At 42.4% G+C, this 17,937-nt stretch overlaps 1 protein-coding gene across 1 annotated transcript; it reads right to left on the reverse strand.

Moving 5' to 3' along the window:
• Window positions 1–244: 244 nt before the first annotated feature.
• LOC125508920 (phosphatidylinositol/phosphatidylcholine transfer protein SFH9-like) lies at window positions 245–6,196 on the reverse strand. The gene is made up of 11 exons (XM_048673728.1): window positions 5,909–6,196; window positions 5,752–5,780; window positions 4,054–4,137; window positions 3,882–3,935; window positions 3,681–3,758; window positions 3,368–3,421; window positions 3,052–3,111; window positions 2,869–2,964; window positions 1,535–1,636; window positions 1,361–1,441; window positions 245–1,086 (listed from the first exon to the last, which is right to left on the reverse strand). Exons 1-11 carry the CDS (start codon window positions 5,961–5,963, stop codon window positions 772–774), a joined length of 1,008 nt encoding a protein of 335 aa, XP_048529685.1. The 5' UTR covers window positions 5,964–6,196; the 3' UTR covers window positions 245–771.
• Window positions 6,197–17,937: the final 11,741 nt, after the last annotated feature.

The raw sequence follows: 17,937 nt of genomic DNA on the forward strand, positions 1-17,937 counted from the left end.
GCCGCCGGTAACCGTCATGATCGCCATCGGCTCCATCGCCCCCCGCTTCTGGTGAAAGAAAGCTCGCCGCAAGATGCAGAGATTTGGTCTCTGTTGCTAGCTAGGTGAGATGAGGTGAGGTGAATGGAAGGTGACACATCTTATATGCTGCCTTGCTGCGGTAACCGCGGGCAACCAAAACGCAAGTCTATTTATGGAGGCAGGGAGCAGTTATCAGTGCTTGGCCAAGGTCTGACTCAGTGCATGCAAGTTGAAACAGACAGCAGATTCTTTTTCAGGTAAACACCAAATACATAATGGTAATACCAGTTGCAACATCAGAGGGCGATTACATATACATACATATACTATATACTGATGATTGATACGATACATAGAGATGGTGCTACTCATGTCTGGGAGCATGGTAATTTCCCTGCCATGAGAAGCATGGATGGAAACAGTAAAACGCAAATGGTACATCCATTAGCCAGGTTAATCAAACTAATTACTACCATCCTCGACAACACGATACAGACTCACTCGGTTATTAGAATCCGTTGTTTTACTACTACTATTACTACTACTGCTGCTTCCTCTACCGATATGATCCTAGTCGAGCTTTTCAGCCAGCGGTTACAATGCAAGCAAGAACTGCTATAAACCCCAGAATAATTTCCTGGCGTCAAATAAGATAAAATAAGCGATTACCTGCTCCGCGCATCTCGAGGCACTCCGATCATCATGGGTCACATCCATGGCGATCTTGGATATGAGCAGGAAATAATACCATCATGGTCCTTCGATGGTGATCCTGCTGAAGGAGCGGGAAATGCCGTCGCCTCCCTTGAGGCTGTGGAGCTCCGACTGGATCGTCTCCATGATCTTGGCCTCTTCCAGGTCCGGCGTCGGCACCCTCACATGCATCGACCCTTGCTTCGCGGGGCCGACGCTGTCCTGGTTCCTCAGAGCTTGCTGCTTCACATAGTTGTACAGCTCCTGGTGGAATGGATGGTCGTACGAGTAGCAGTCGACTTCGTCCGACGACGAGCCTGAACCGGACCCTTCCCTCTTGCAGAAGTGCGGGAGTGACGCGTAGTCCATAACCTGCGCGATTGCCAGCAAATACAGTGGGTTTTAATCAGAAACTCGCCAGTGTATCATGTATCATGGCTGGATGGGGCTCATCAGCAGCTACAAAGTCAGATCAGCTGGACCACCCAAAAATCAGGAAGCCAGTTGTTAGCACTACTTTCCGGTCAGTTTATTCGATTTTGCACCGATAGGAAGTGTGTTCTATTCTATCAGAGAATATAAGATGGGCGTGTGTAATGTTGTGCCCACTACCATAAAGAATATAAGATTAATTAAGAATATATACCTTCAGTAATTCATCTCTTCCAGGGCCATACAAGACTTTGATCTTCTTTTTAGTTCGCTCTTGTAAAAGAGGCTTCACAACCTGGCCATCAGTGAGCAGAAACTCCAATCAGTTTACTGGAAAGATGTAGCTGTGGCAACAGCCAAAAAATAAATCAAGTATACGTGCACTGACCTTCCAACATGCCGAAAAAACATATGGAGCGTTCACGATGTAATACGTCTCGGTTTTCTCAGGATAATTAAGGTCATCAACAGCTGTTATCGTGCTCAACATCTGTATCATGCACAAAATATTGATAAAGCACATTAAAAATATTTATTTTCCTCGAAAACTAAATGCACTTGGCAGGCAAAAATTCAATGCGTAAACACAAACAAGCGCAGCCCATGGGTTGCTAGATCAAATACAGCAGTGTAACTGGCAACCAGCAAAGATGCAGATCTCAGTCTGATATCAGGTAATTTCCATCCTAGATTCATGTTATTGAGGTTCTGGCATGCACATATGGCACCTTCAGCACATGAATCTTGATCAGTACTAAGGTTGGACTGGATCTCAAATTCTGTAAAACACATCTCTTAGACAAATAAAATCTGGCATAGCTAGGCCAAATGTTCTGTGTTTTAAAATGCTCTTAACTTATAAGGCTGTGTATCTTTGTGGTCCAAATATATTCATTGACATTACGTAATAAATACTATATGTCGTCGTGTTCGAGAAAGAAAAACGATGTCATTCCATGACACCACACCTGACAAACAGTAATTAGGTAGTCCAACACTATCACTGGCCCCATTAAGCAACATGCACATAACTTTCTGACCAGCTGACACCTCACTCAGAATAGACAACTCCGATGTCAAGGATCGGGACAGGATGACCGAAAGAAACCAAATCATATCAGAAATGATAATAGAAGGAGAAGCAAACGAGGGAACAAAAGTATGAGATATTTTATCAGGCCCACAGATGACTTGATGGAGGGAACAAATGTATATGAGAGATTGTATCAGGTCCAAGACAACTGTGAGCAGTGCTTCAGTCTTCATGACTCCATATCTTTTAGTTAAACAATTGGACCACTAGTTCTAATAACGGAGGAATATATTAATAATGTTACTTCCTGTTATCTCAGTAATTATGCAGTTTGGCAGAACTAGAAAAGTACTGTCAACTGTGCCAAGAATTCGGTCTTCGACTAACAGAAACAAGAGGCCTAATGTATTCCTTCAAAGTTCATACCACTCATTGCGAATTGTCATTACAAATGAACTCGATTCTAAACATGATATTGTATTCTTGATTCTATTTCCCCTTCAACTCCTATTATTTCAGACAGCTTGATGACATGTAGATGAATTCTAGGACTGTTGCCAAATGTTTACGCTCAGATATGTTATAAAAAAAAACACAGATGCAAGAAACTTATGGAGACTTCAGTTCAGATCCTTCAGAAGTTATACAAAAATTCTGATCAAAATTTAAGAATGCAAGAAATAGCCTACCTTTATTTGGTTCAAAGCAGAAAGCTTCAGGCCAGTCATATCCATAACTTTCAAGCAGGTGTTAATCTGTTTTCCGGACATCTCAGATGCACCTGGCTAATGAAGAGAAACAAATATACTTAGTACTATATGTTTATGTAAATCTGTTCAATGAATATGAATAATGAATAAAAAAGCACTCACCAGGACAACACGATCTCGATACTCATTCATCTGTATGTGAGACTGCAAATAGTAGTTCACCTGCAGCAAAATGAGATATTTTAGAAGAAAAAAGGTCAAAAAATAGTATTGTGTGTCCCTATTAGTTAATTGGTCTAATTAGTAGCTAACTGACAGTCCTGTGTCTCAAGAAAAAAAATCATTTATCTGATCATTAATCTTGGTAGTACTTGATTACTGCAACTCAGTCTCAGAACTAGTGGTATAATCCCTTGCAATATTTTGGATTTAAACCCAAAGACTGTGAATTCCAAGACAGTTAACACTTAACACCTACCGATGCTCTGTCAAAGGTACTGAGCCCAACACCGAATGCATAGACAGGTTGACCCTGCAAAAGGCAACCATAAGAAATTAGAGCAAGGGCATCACCTAGTACAGACGATGCAAACTTCTTGAAAATGGAAAGAATGGTTTATGAACATCTTCAGACTAGTTGCCCGACTAAAGGAAGGCATATTATTACCAGTATTAATTAAATATAATCAGAGATGTAATGTTTGCTCGTAACCAGCTAGTCAGCAGGAACTGATCAAATGGCACCATCAAAAGCATGGAAATAAAGACAAAACTGGGCCTGATTATTGTACCTGCTTGGAATATCCTGTTAATCCAACAAGTAGTGTATCACGAATAGATCTATACAAATCAGCGGGCAATATTGGTTTCTGCATCGAAATAAAATGGTGGTTGCTGGTCAGAGGAATAACATATGCTAAAACAATAGTAGTACTACAGTGCTGTACAACTATAAAAAAAACAAGACTTTGTTGACGGTAAAAGGCAATTACGGCTAGAACGCTGTCAATCTCATTCTGAAGCCTCCAATTCAAGCAATCCATTAGCTGCACCAAACGATCAAATGCTTTATATTGCAGATAACAAGTTGCTTCATCAACAGTACATCATATAAGCTTCTGTAATAAGCTTTTTTTAAGGAATCTGTAATAAGCTTTTATTTACCATTTTATATGCTTTAGGAACGTTCCATTCTCTGGCCTTGAGAAAACGCAGCAGAGTCCCTCGTGGATATCCTTGGTGCACATTCTGTACACATAACAGTAATTAAGCACTATTTGTTACCCACTAGCAAGAAGTTTAATCTCAAACAACAGTGTCAGAAACTAACTGGTCGGCAACGCAACACTATACGGTATAAAAATCATGAAAAAGGCGGTGCTGATATCGTGATTCCACCGCGCAGAAGAGATAAAGAAGATAAGAAACTGTTGTTTCTCAGTGGAGCTATCGAATTGCGATCCATCATCAGTGCTTGCGCGGTGCGCATCCAAACGGTTCCACCCGAGAGGTCCACGACGGCGATGATACTCGTCAGGACAAGGACTCGTCATGGACCGAGTAAAGGTCCAAATCGCAAATTGAGACCCCTCTCTCTCTCCCCTAGAACAGTCAAGACGACATAAAAACAAGGTGTGTCAAGATCAGACGACGGCAACTTCTCCGGCCATAACTCGCGCTCGCCGAGCTCCACACGCTGCCTGGATAGGTGGCCCAAGTTCAGCTTAGTTTAGTCCTCGCGTGTGGAGTGGTAAACGGCGCAGACTGCAGAGTCCAGCTCTCCTACCGGTGTGATCATGGGCTCATGGCGTGCTTGACCTTACAAGGTCTTTGTCACTCTAGAAGCGTGCTTGGAAGCAACACTCCAGCAAGCCGTCAGACACGACTTGAAGTATTGAAGGAGTACGAAGGAAAACAGCGTTGGAGCTACAAATAACGAACATGGGAGGCGCCGCGCCGACAAAACAGTTGTGGCTGATGTACCAAAGCTCCTTTTTTTTTCTTTCTTTCTTTCTTTCTTCTTCTTCCCAACCACGGCACGAGTGCCGAAATTGCAATTAGGACCTGACCAAAATACTAGTGCTTTTTTAGATCAAGGAAAGTGCTGGCGCCTCCAACATCTAATGAGGAAAAAAGAATATCTCTATGCGAATAAAAAATAAAATAAGAAGTGATCGCGTATAGCCGAAAGCATAGTTTAGCTACGGATCTCTATCATGGTGACGAACGGCACACAAACGTCAGCTGTATGAGTGGGGGGAAAGGAAAGGGTCATTCCTAAGAACACCCCAAGTGATAATAACAAGAGAATTTCAAGCAAGAGATGCCAGAACCACAATTAAGCTCAAAATCACATAGTATAAGCTGTTAAAGATCCAAAACGTTTCATCGTCTACTAACAAGTAGTAGGACAGCTTTCAAAAAAAAAAAAAACAAGTAGTAGGACATGATTTTTTTTTTTTACGAACGGGAGCAAGGAATGAGCTAGGAGAAAGTCACATGGCAAAGAAAATCTCGGATTTGATCAAAATTTGAGCCAAGAACAAGGCAAATCGAAACCTCAGCTGAGCTCGGGCGAAGAAGAGAACCTGCAAGATCCAAACATTATCAAGCTACAAAGTCAGCGAAGTAGGGCGAATCTGCCTAACCACGAACTGAGCAAAATAAAAAGCTTGAGCAAGCAAACCCCCAAAATCCACCAGAAATGGAAAGCAGCACGCGACAACAGAGGCAAAATCTAGACGCAATTCAGCTGCGGCCGACGATGACAACACCAAAACAAGAAATCATGCACAGGAATGCACAGGACAGCAGCGAGAGAACAGAGATCCAGCAAGGGCGGAAGGCGGAGCAGATCGGTACCTGGAATGTGGTCTTGAGCGGCTCCTCAACTGCAGGAAGCAAGGAAGAAAGCAAGGGCGCATCTCAGCGAAACAGGAATGAACGGGGGAGAAGAAAGGTGTGCTTTCATTCCCTTCTCTGAAACGAACAATGGAAAGAAGAGCAAGAGCTGACTCACGCTGCTCCATGAGCACGGAGAACTGCTTGATGGCCTCCTCCGAGGCGGCCGCCATTGCCGGCGACGGTCGTCGCGAGGGGAGGAGGAGGGGGAGACTTGCGGGGCTCTGGAGCTGGAGGCGAGGTCAAACCTCAAACGGGGAGAAAGCAGAGAGATAGAGAGTCTTGTTTGCCTTTTGAGCTCCCCCTGCCAGCAGCCCTCGCTGGTCCGAGGTGACGCTGCTGCGCTCTGCTCCCGCACGCTGCGTATGTGCGTATGTGTGGGGTGGGAGGGGGAGGGGAGGAGGAGGAAGGCGCTGCTTAAGAAGAAGGAAAGGGACAGCAAAAGCCCGTTTTATTTTCGTCTTCTCGTTTGTTTATTTGGGGTTTAACTTGGTTTAGGTTTGGTTTGGTGCTTTTGTGTAAAAGCTGCTGGTAACCACTGTTACTGCCACGGGGTCTCGTTACTTAGGCTGGCGCTTTTCTGCTAGTACCGATGCAGTGCTGTCTAACCTTGCGAGGCAGAGTATAAACACGTGGAACTCACTGTTCCACTGTTAGGCCGAAAGCTGCACACTCCTTCGTCACAAGATTTTTGGGACCAAGGTACTCCCTCCTTTCCTAAATATAAGGCACGTGTTGACTTTTTGAACTTCGTCACACAATTTTAATTATAATTTTCATTTAGTGTATGCCTATGGAACTAAAATAATTTTATAAAGACAAATACAATGATGCTATTGATGCATGTATATATTAATAATCAAAGTTATGCATCAAAGACCGTACAAAATCAAACGCGCCTTATATTTTGAGAAGGAGGAAGAAATACTTTGCATTATGTTTTGAGATAGATCTGACCATATGGGCCGACACAGCCCGGCCCACCTACAAAATGGCTTGGCACAACATGGTCTATGTTGGCCCTTTTATAAAAGGGTCGCACGGTGCCGGCCCGAATGCTTGGGCTCAGAAGGGATCAGCATGGCACGCGACTTAAAAAGTCAGCCCGACATGACACCATTGTGGGCTGGCCCGCGTTAGAAGTTGTAAACAATACACGCTAAAAGGACCAAAAATGCTCTAACAAGACCAAAATATTACTAAAAGGGCCTAAATATTTAGATTAAAAAGGTCAAAACAACCCTAAGAAGTCATGACAATACTAAAATGATAAGGCTTGGCTTTGGGGATCAACATTGATCCATGGCGGCCGAAGGCCGGCCCTTATTCGCATCACGTGCCGGGCCAAAAAACCCTGCCCGCGGGTTGGCCTTACAAGTGCGACCCATATCGCTAGGTTTGTTTCGAGATATATTCACCTTCGTTGCAAAAAATGAAATTTTGGACATACACTTTGTTCATGTATTTGGAATACTAGTAAGGTGGTACTTGCATGGAAAAATTAAAATTCAAAGAAACTATGTAATAATGATCATAGGAACACTCACTATAGAACTATCGACAAATTGTAGGAAGTTTCATATCCCCCTTCAAAATATTGAGGACGCTCCAAAACTTTCGGTACTTGGCTGAAAGATATTTTCTACACACCCACCTTCTTCGTACCCCGCTTCCTTTGTCAACGACTCACCATCAAAATGTTTGTCTATCGTCCCTTCCCTATCATCGAGCTCAATTGATGTTGTGAGACACCGCCAAGCTCAACCTTCGCCTACCAACCACGTATGTGGCCAGGGACATTGGGTGAGTGATGACCCACAAGTATAGGGAATCAATCATAGTCTTTTCGATAAGTAAGAGTATCGAACCCAACGAGGAGCAGAATGAAATGACAAACGGTTTTCAGCAAGATATTTTCTGCAAGCACTGAAATTATGGATAATGGATAGTTTGATAGCAAGGTAATTTGTAACAAGCAACAAATACCAATAGTAACAAAGGTACAGCAAGGTAGCTGTGACGCCCTCGATTCAACCGTACACTAATCATACACGCAAATGTGTACGCTCAAGATTAAGAACTCACGGGAAGATATCACAATATAACTCTAGACACAAATTAAAATAATACAAGCTTTATATTACAAGCCAGGGGCCTTGAGGGCTCGAATACATAAGCTCGAATACACAAGAGTCAGCGGAAGCAACAATATCTGAGTACAGACATAAGTTAGACAAGTTTGCCTTAAGAAGGCTAGCACAAAAGTAACAACGACCGAAAAAGGCAAGGCCTCCTGCCTGGGAGCCTCCTAACTACTCCTGGTCATCGGCGGTCTCCACGTAGAAAAAGGCACCCTTGGTGTAGTAGTAATCGTCGGTGGTGTCGTCTGGCTCCTGAGCTCCACCATCTGGTTGCGACATCCGGAAATAAAGGAAAAGGAGGAAAAGAGGGAGCAAAGCAACCGTGAGTACTCATCCAAAGTACTCACAAGCAAGGATCTACACTACATATGCATCAGTATCAATGAAATGGGTTGTATATGTGGACCGAACTACAGAATGCCAGAAGAGAAGGGGAAAGCCTAGCCTATCGAAGACTAGCATCTTCTAGCATCTTCTAGCATCAAAAGAGATAAGAGTAGAATAAAGTAAAGTAGTAGTAGTGTTATCAACCTCGCCCAGAGATCCTTTTTCGACTCCCTACGAGAAAGCAATCCCAAAGCCATACTGTCCAGTTATCACCTCAAGTATCCAGTTCTAGTTGTATCGATCGGGATACAACTCCAAGTGTCCGTTACCGTAGGACAGGCTATCGATAGATGTTTTCTTCCCTGCAGGGGTGCACCAACTTACCCACCACGCTCGATTAACTCCGGCCGGACACACTTTCCTGGGTCATGCCCGGCCTCAGCCAAACAATACGCTGCAACCCGACCTAGGCTTAATAGAGAGGTCAGCACGCCGGACTAAACCTATGCCCCCAGGGGTCTTGGGCCATCGCCCCGGGAACTCCTGCACGTTGCGAGGGCGGGCGGTGAGCAGACCTAGCTACCTCCTTAAAAAGGCAGGTGCTTACGCAGTCCAACCCGGCGCGCCGCTCAGTCGCTGACGTCTATTAAGCTTCGGCTGATGCATACGATGCAGAACACCCATACAATGCCCATGTGATGGTTAGTGCTATCAGGCCAGAGGCCCCTCAAATCAAATATCCAAATCGTAGTGGATTAGGAACGCGCGGTAACAAGCAGAGACTCACGAAAGATGTGACCTCGTCGCCCCGTCTCGAGGACTTTTTTTGACACCTAAAACAGTAGGAGAGGTTCCTACTGTATATATTGGATTAAAGTATATATTTGATTGCGCAAGGGCTAGGAATGCCCGGCCACGCCTCGTAATTATCTCGTGGGCACCCTCCAGGTCAACCCGTCTCCATGTCACGCACGGGTACCCCTAAGGGTCGACCCGCCTTTCCAAGTAACAGTTGTAAAGTCCAAGTATCCGTGTGTCCAAACATCAAGGGGAAAACCCGAGGAATCACCCCCGGTGAATTCCACTCGATGTAATCATCAAGGTGAACGTAGGAGGACCCACCCTCGAGGTTAACACTTGAGGGGTTGCACGACAAAGCCGTATCGGAAGTGGTTAAGGATGAAATCACCCTCGATGACCACGACCGGATAGCTACACTACAGAGATCTCATCAGGAGTGATGTATGAGGTTCCACCCTCGGCATTCGATGGTAACTCTGCAGAGTCGAGCAACAAAAGGGGCGTGTTGTGATGTGAGGTGTCGGGCTCTGGTCATCAATCACACTGATCGAGTCGTCGATGATGAAGCAGGGGCAACAAGGAACCAGGTGGGGGTCACTGATGGATCACTAACCAACCTATACTAAGCAGTTTAGGATAAGCAGGTAGGTAACAATAAGCAGGTTACAAAAGCAGGCTATGCATCAGAATAGGAGCAATCAATTATAGTAGCAAAATCTAATGCAAGCATGAGAGAATGGAATGGGCAATATCGAGATGATCAAAAGGGAGGGTCTTTCCTAGAAGCTCTGCTGAAAAGGAAGAAGTGTCGTCAGTGACCAGGTCAAACCTAACCAGTGGGTCCCACATGTCATACACAAAGGGCTAACAGTGGATTATTTTAATTAAACATGGTTAATTAGCAGCTGGGCCCCACATGTCAGTGACTAATTAGCTTAACTAATTATTTTTATTTAAAAAACGTTTATTTAACAAAATATGCGGTGGGGCCCGCATGTCAATGACACTGTGTGCCCAGTCAGCACAGTTGACCACGGTCAACGTGGTCAACTGGGGCCAGGGGGCCCATGGGCAGTGACCCAGAGGCGGGCCCTAGGTGTGCCACGTCGGTGGCGTCGAGGTTTCGCTGCCGGCGACCAAAACAGCGGCGGGGCTCGCCGGACTTCGCCAGAAATCACGCAAGGAGGGGGTCCTTAGTCACGGGACTTGGCGCGTTCGAACGAGCAGAGAGTGTCGCGTCCATCTAGGCTAGCGAGAGGCGCCGGGAACGACTAGAGCGGCGTCGGCAACGAGCTAAAGCGGCGTCTGATACGTCTCCGTCGTATCTACTTTTCCAAACACTTTTGCCCTTATTTTGGACTCTAACTTGCATGATTTGAATGGAACTAACCTGGACTGACGCTGTTTTCAGCAGAATTGCCATGGTGTTATTTATGTGCAGAAACAAAAGTTCTCAAAATGACCTGAAACTTCACGGGACATCATTTCGGAAATAATAAAAAATCCTTGCAAAAGATGAAGACCAGGGGCCCACACCCTAGCCACGAGGGTGGGGGGCGCGCCTGCCCCCCTAGGGCGCGCCCCCTACCTCGTGGGCCCCCTGGAGCTCCTCCGATCTCGACTCCAACTCTATATATTTGCTTTGGGGGAGAAAAAATCAAGGAGAAGGATTCATCGCGTTTTATGATACGGAGCCGCCGCCAAGCCCTAAAACCTCTCGGGAGGGCTGATCTGGAGTCCGTTCGGGGCTCCGGAGAGGGGAATCCGTCGCCATCGTCATCATCAACCATCCTCCATCACCAATTTCATGATGCTCACCGTCGTGCGTGAGTAATTCCATCGCAGGCTTGCTGGACGGTGATGGGTTGGATGAGATTTATCATGTAATCGAGTTAGTTTTGTTAGGGTTTGATCCCTAGTATCCACTATGTTCTGAGATTGATGTTGCTACGACTTTGCTATGCTTAATGCTTGTCACTAGGGCCCGAGTGCCATGATTTCAGATGTGAACCTATTATGTTTTCATCAATATATGAGAGTTCTTGATCCTATCTTGCAAGTCTATAGTCACCTATTATGTGTTATGATCCGTTAACCCCGAAGTGACAATAATCGGGATACTTACCGGTGATGACCGTAGTTTGAGGAGTTCATGTATTCACTATGTGTTAATGCTTTGGTCCGGTACTCTATTAAAAGGAGGCCTTAATATCCCTTAGTTTCCGCTAGGACCCCGCTGCCACGGGAGGGTAGGACAAAAGATGTCATGCAAGTTCTTTTCCATAAGCACGTATGACTATATTCGGAATACATGCCTACATTACATTGATGAATTGGAGCTAGTTCTGTGTCACCCTAGGTTATGACTGTTACATGATGAACCGCATCCGGCATAATTCTCTATCACCGATCCATTGCCTACGAGCTTTCCATATATTGTTCTTCGCTTATTTACTTCTCCGTTGCTATTGCTATCGTCACTACAAAATACCAAAAACATTACTTTTGCTATCACTACCTTTTGCTACAGTTACCACTACTATCATATTACTTTGCTACTAAACACTATGCTGCAGATATTAAGCTTCCAGGTGTGGTTGAATTGACAACTCAGCTGCTAATACTTGAGAATATTCTTTGGCTCCCCTTGTGTCGAATCAATAAATTTGGGTTGAATACTCTACCCTCGAAAACTGTTGCGATCCCCTATACTTGTGGGTTATCAAGACTATTTTCTGGCGCCGTTGCCAGGGAGCATAGCTCTATTCTTTGAGTCACTTGGGATTTATATCTGCTTATCATTATGAAGAACTTGAGAGATCCAAAAACCAAGATTTATCCCTCCACTACGAGGGGAGGTAAGGAACTGCCATCTAGCTCTGCACTTGATTCACCTTCTGTTTTGAGTAAGCTTCCGACACCTAAATCTGCTTCTGCTATTTGTTCTGATATGTCGTATGTTATTGATGATGCCACTTCTGCTATGCATGATACTTATGATGAAACTACTTCTATGCTTGATACTACTGTGCCACTTGGTGAATTTCTTGATGAACAACTTGCTAGGGTTAGAGAGAATGAAAATATTGAATCTGATAATATTGATGAAAGTGATGATGAAGACTCTCCCTCTAATGAATATGAATCACTTATTATTCCTGAGGGTTATGTTTTTGAAAAAGAAGCCGCTCTAGCTATTTTAGCTTGCAAAGATAGATATGAACTCAAGAGGTTATTAGCTAAATGGAAGCAGCAACCTCTTAATGCTAGAATGAAACCTGACCCTACTTTTGCTACTTCACCTATCTGTGTTACTGATAAGGATTATGAATTCTCTGTTGATCCTGATATAATTACTTTGGTTGAATCTGATCCTTTTCATGGCTATGAATCTGAAACTGTTGTGGCACATCTTACTAAATTAAATGATATAGCCACCCTGTTCACTAATGATGAGAGAACTCGTTATTTTTATATCCTTAAAATATTTCCATTCTCATTAAAGGGTGATGCTAAGATATGGTTTAGTTCTCTAGATCCTGGTTGTGTGCGTAGTCCCCAGGATATGATTTATTACTTCTCTGCTAAATATTTCCCTGCTCATAAGAAACAAGCTGCCTTAAGGGATATATATAATTTTGTGCAAATTGAAGGAGAGAGTCTCCCACAAGCTTGGGGGAGGCTTCTCAAGTTACTTAATGCTTTGCCTGATCATCCTCTTAAGAAAAATGAAATACTTGATATCTTTTATAATGGACTAACCGATGCTTCCAGAGATTACCTGGATAGTTGTGCTGGTTCTGTTTTCAGGGAAAGAACACCGGATGAAGCTGAAATTCTATTGAATAATATGTTGACAAATGAAAATAATTGGGCACTTCCTGAGCCTATTCCTAAACCAACTCCGAAGAAAAGAGGTGTTCTATTTCTCAGTCCTGAAGATATGCAAGAGGCAAAGAAATCTATGAAAGAAAAAGGTACTAAAGCTGAAGATGTTAAGAATTTACCTCCTATTGAAGAAATACCTGGTCTTAATTTACCGCCTGTTAAAGAAACATATGATCTTAATCCTTCACCTATTGAAGAAACTCATGGTCTTGATAACCCGACACAGGTAGTAAAGGTAAATTCTCTCTATAGATATGATAAAGCTGAAATCCCATTTACTAATATTGCTAGCCCATGCTTAGATGAGTTTGATAAATTTATGGTTAAGCAAGAAGATTTTAATGCTTATTTTGGTAGACAATTGAAATACAATTCAAACATGCTTGAACACTTGGGTGATTATATGGCTAATGTAAAAGGTGAACTTAAACTTATTAGTAAACATGCTTCTATGGTTACCACTCAAGTAGAACAAGTACTTAAGGCTCAAAATGATTTGCTCAATGAATTGAATAGTAAGAATAATGATTATGCTGTTAGAGTGGCTACTAGAACTGGTAGAATGACTCAGGAACCTCTGTATCCTCAAGGCCACCCTAAGAGAATTGAGCAAGATTCTTAGAGAAATAATATAGATGCACCTAGTCCTTCTAAAAGGAAGAAAAAGAAAAATGATAGGAGTTTGCATGCTTCTAGTGAACCTATTGCTGAAACACCTGAGAATCCAAATGATATTTCTATTTCTGATGCTGAAACACAATCTGGTAATGAACCTGAAACTAGTGATAATGTTAATGATATTGTTCATGATGATGCTCAACCTAGTAATGATAATGATATAGAAATTGAACCTGTTGTTGATCTTGATAACCCACAATCAAGGAATCAACGTTATGATAAGAAAGACTTTGTTGCTAGGAAACACGGAAAAGAAAGAGAACCATGGGTTCAGAAACCCATGCCTTTTCCTCCCAAACCATCCAAGAAAAAGGATGATGAGGATTTTGAGCGCTTTGCTAAAATGATCAGACCTATCTTTTTGCGTATGCGATTAACTGATATGCTTAAAATGAATCCTTATGCTAAGTACATGAAAGAAATTGTTACAAATAAGAGAAAGATACCGGAAGCTGAAATTTCCACCATGCTTGCTAATTATACTTTTAAGGGTGGAATACCAAAGAAACTTGGAGATCCAGGAGTACCCACTATACCATGCTCCATTAAAAGAAATTATGTTAAAACTGCTTTATGTGATCTTGGAGCCGGTGTTAGTGTTATGCCTCTCTCTTTATATTGTAGACTTGATTTGAATAAGTTGACACCTACTGAAATATCTTTGCAAATGGCTGATAAATCAACTGCTATACCTGTCGGTATTTGTGAGGATGTGCCTGTTGTCGTTGCAAATGTTACTATTTTAACAGACTTTGTTATTCTTGATATTCCCGAGGACGATAGTATGTCTATTATTCTTGGAAGACCCTTTTTGAATACTGCAGGGGCTGTTATTGATTGCAACAAAGGCAATGTCACTTTTCATGTTAATGGTAATGAGCATACGGTACACTTTCCGAGGAAACAACCTCAAGTTCATAGTATCAACTCTATTGGAAAAATTTCATCAATTATATTTGGAGGTTTTGAATTTCCTCTTCCTATTGTCAAGAAGAAATATGATATTCTTATTATTGGAGATGTGCATATCCCCATTGAGGTAACATAGTGTTATTCGAAATTTCTCCGGTTCCATGTTATTCGGAATGAGTTCGTTAACAAGACTTGATCAACCTGGTTAGTGGATTCCTCTTGATGAGCATGAGATGGATGAAACTAGAAGGCACAAACTTCTGTACCCTCCTTTTACTTTCTGTTATTTATATTAAATTAAATAAAAATAAGTATTTTCCATCTATTATCTGAATTATCCGTGTAATATAAAAATACCCCGAAAATAAAAGTTCTCCAAATGCCTGGAAATTTAAATATGATTTTTTCTGGAATATTTGAGAATATTTGGCACTGAGAACACAGCACGGGGGGCATCCACTTGGCCACGAGGGTGGATGGCGCGCCCCTGCCTCATGGGCCCACGGTGGCCCTCCTCCACTTATTCCTGCACCCACACACTTCTTCTTCCTCCCACAAACACGAATATCCAGCTCAAGCACGAGTTCTAGCTCATTTTGCTGCGATTTTCGATCTCCTTGCTCAAAGCACCTCTCACAAAACTGCTTGGGGAGATTGTTCCTTGGTATGTGACTCCCCCATTGGTCCAATTAGTTTTTGTTCTAATGTTTTATTCATTGCAAATTTGTGCTGCCTAGGTGACCATGTTCTTGAGCTTGCATGTCAAATTTATATGGTCAAAAGTAGTTTCTTTGCATGATATAGGCTCTAGGCACTTGTAGGAGTAGTTGCTATCAATTTTGTTAAGTTTGGTTTACTTTTATTTGAAGTTACTAAAAATTTCAGAAATTTTTCAGAGGAAGAAATATGCTTAGGAAAATGTACCAAGGTGGTTCTTCAAGGAAGCAAGGACCCAGGCTTGGAATGCGTGATGCTGATGAAGAGCCACCAAGAGACGCTCCAGTGCGTCCTTGTGAATGGCCTTCGGAAAACTTTATGGATCAAGTAGGAATTAAGGAAGAATTTAACGCATATTTGTGTAACGCTGATCTTGTGAGATTCGAGGAAGAAAAGTGCAGCCAGTATCACTATCTCACTAGTTCCTTTGTGAGGAGGTTTGAATTTTCATCTTCACATAATTCTCCAACTGTCCTGTTTGATCTTTATGAAAATTCTTACACTATGGACTTAGAGGATTTTACCACCGCTTGCAAACTTCCACAATGGGGCAGTGTCAGGGAACCTCGCAAATATGAATTTAGAGATTTTCTTGCTAGTATAACTGTGGGGGAATCTAGAGATATAACACAAGCTACCATTGGGAGCATTCACTTTCCTGCTATACATTATTTTTCTCTCTTCATAGGTAGATGCATTAATGGTAAAGATGAGGCATGTCACATGTGTGTCCCTGACCTCAGTATTCTTAGGAGTGCTGTGTTAGGAGATAAATCTTATAATTTGAGAGCCATTATTGCACGTAGGTTGCATCTGAATAGATTTAATGGAGATTTCTTTGGTGGAATTTATGCAACCCGCATAGCTAATTTTCTTGGTATAGCCATACGTGAAGATGATATTGAGTTGCCTCCTGCTTATTTGGATTATGAGGCTATGGTTCACCACCAGTTTGTCGAGAGGAATAAATCACCTCTCCAGTATCGCTAGCTGCTGCATCTTAGTACGACCCCAACTATTATTATGGATATCCGCCAGGCCAGCCGTTGCCATAGACCAACTTAGGCCAAAAGCCTAACCTTGGGGGAGTACGTATTTCTCACCAACATTATATTCATGTTCACACACTCATTGCTAGATGTCGGTGCTCATACTTTTTCACTGTAATATCCATGCTAGTTTATTTTCCTTTTTATGCTTTCTTCTTGTGTGTTTAATAAACCTTAAGGAAAAACCAAAAAAAATTAGTTGTAGTTTTTAATTAGTTTACTTTCTATGCTTGTAGTAGTAACTAAAAAGAAACCCCAAAGAGATTTCATGTTCTTCTTTTGCTTGTTGGGAGCTTTTTCGTGTAAATAGTTTTATTTCTTTTCTTTTCTTTGGGGGTCGATAGGAGAAGACCATAATTAAATTGTTGAAGTGGCTCTTATATGCATTATTGTTGATCTGACAAAAGAGCCCATATTGCCTTATCCTCTCCTGTTTATTGAATGCTTGCAGATTCCAGCTTAGTTCAATGCACGTGCACTATTATTATTATCCACATTGTTTGGTCGTGCAAGTGAAAGGCAATTATGACGATATATGATGGACTGACTGAGATGAGAAAAGCTGGTATGAACTCAACCTCTTTTGTTTTTGTAAATATGATTAGTTCATCGTTCCTGATTCAGCCTATTATGAATGAACATGTTTGCAATGATAACTAGAGATCATAGTTTCTTGTGCCATGCTTGATTAGCTAGGAGCCTATAATGGTTTACCTTGCGTGCCAACATGCTATTAAAATGGTTGTGATGTGGTATGATAGGGCGGTATCCTCCTCTGAATGATTTAAGTGACTTGACTTGGCGCATGTTCACGCATGTAGTTGAAACAAAATCAACATAGCCTTCATGATATTTATATTCATGGTGGGTTATATCCTACTCATGCTTGCATTCGATGTTGATTAATTTTAATGCATGTTCATGACTATTGTCGCTCTCTAGCTGGTCGCTTCCCAGTGTTTTGGTAGCCTTCACCTGTACTAAGCGGGAATACTGCTTGTGCATCCAACTCCATAAACCCCAAAGTTGTTCCATATGAGTCCACCATACCTACCTATATACGGTATCTACCTGCCGTTCCAAGTAAATTTGTATGTGCCAAACTCTAAACCTTCAAATAAATATCCTGTTTTGTATGCTCGAATAGCTCATGTATCAACTAGGGCTGTCCGTATCTTCCATGTTAGGCGGGTTATTCTCAAGAGGAGTGGACTCCGCTCCTCACTCACGAGAAAGTGGCTGGTCACCGGGATGCCCAGTCCCATGCTTTATGCAAACTAAATCAAAATAATTGCAAACAAAACTCCCCCTGGGACTCTTGTTAGTTATAGGCACTCGTTGTTTCGAGCAAGCCATGGATTGATGCTTGTTGGTGGAGGGGGAGTATAAACTTTACCATTCTGTTTTGGAACCGCCTATAATGTGTGTAGCATGGAAGATATCGCCATCTCTTGGTTGTTATGTTGACAATGAAAGTATACCGCTCAAAATATTATTCACCTCTATTTCAAAACCGAGCTCTGGCACCTCTACAAATCCTTGCTTCCCTCTGCGAAGGGCCTATCTATTTACTTTCATGTTGAGTCATCATCCTCTTATTAAAAAGCACCAGTTGGAGAGCACCGCAGTCATTT

The sequence above is a fragment of the Triticum urartu genome, chromosome 5, assembly GCF_003073215.2.
Source record: "Triticum urartu cultivar G1812 chromosome 5, Tu2.1, whole genome shotgun sequence".
NCBI lineage: Eukaryota > Viridiplantae > Streptophyta > Magnoliopsida > Poales > Poaceae > Triticum > Triticum urartu.

Coding starts and splice junctions, on each gene's coding strand:
- LOC125508920 (XM_048673728.1), bottom strand. CDS start 5,963: ATGGCGGCCGCCTCGGAGGAGGCCATCAAGCAGTTCTCCGTGCTCATG. Junction 3,759..3,881: donor AGATTGACAGCGTTCTAGCC/GTAATTGCCTTT, acceptor ATTTCGATGCAG/AAACCAATATTGCCCGCTGA. Junction 3,422..3,680: donor TAACAGGATATTCCAAGCAG/GTACAATAATCA, acceptor TGCCTTTTGCAG/GGTCAACCTGTCTATGCATT.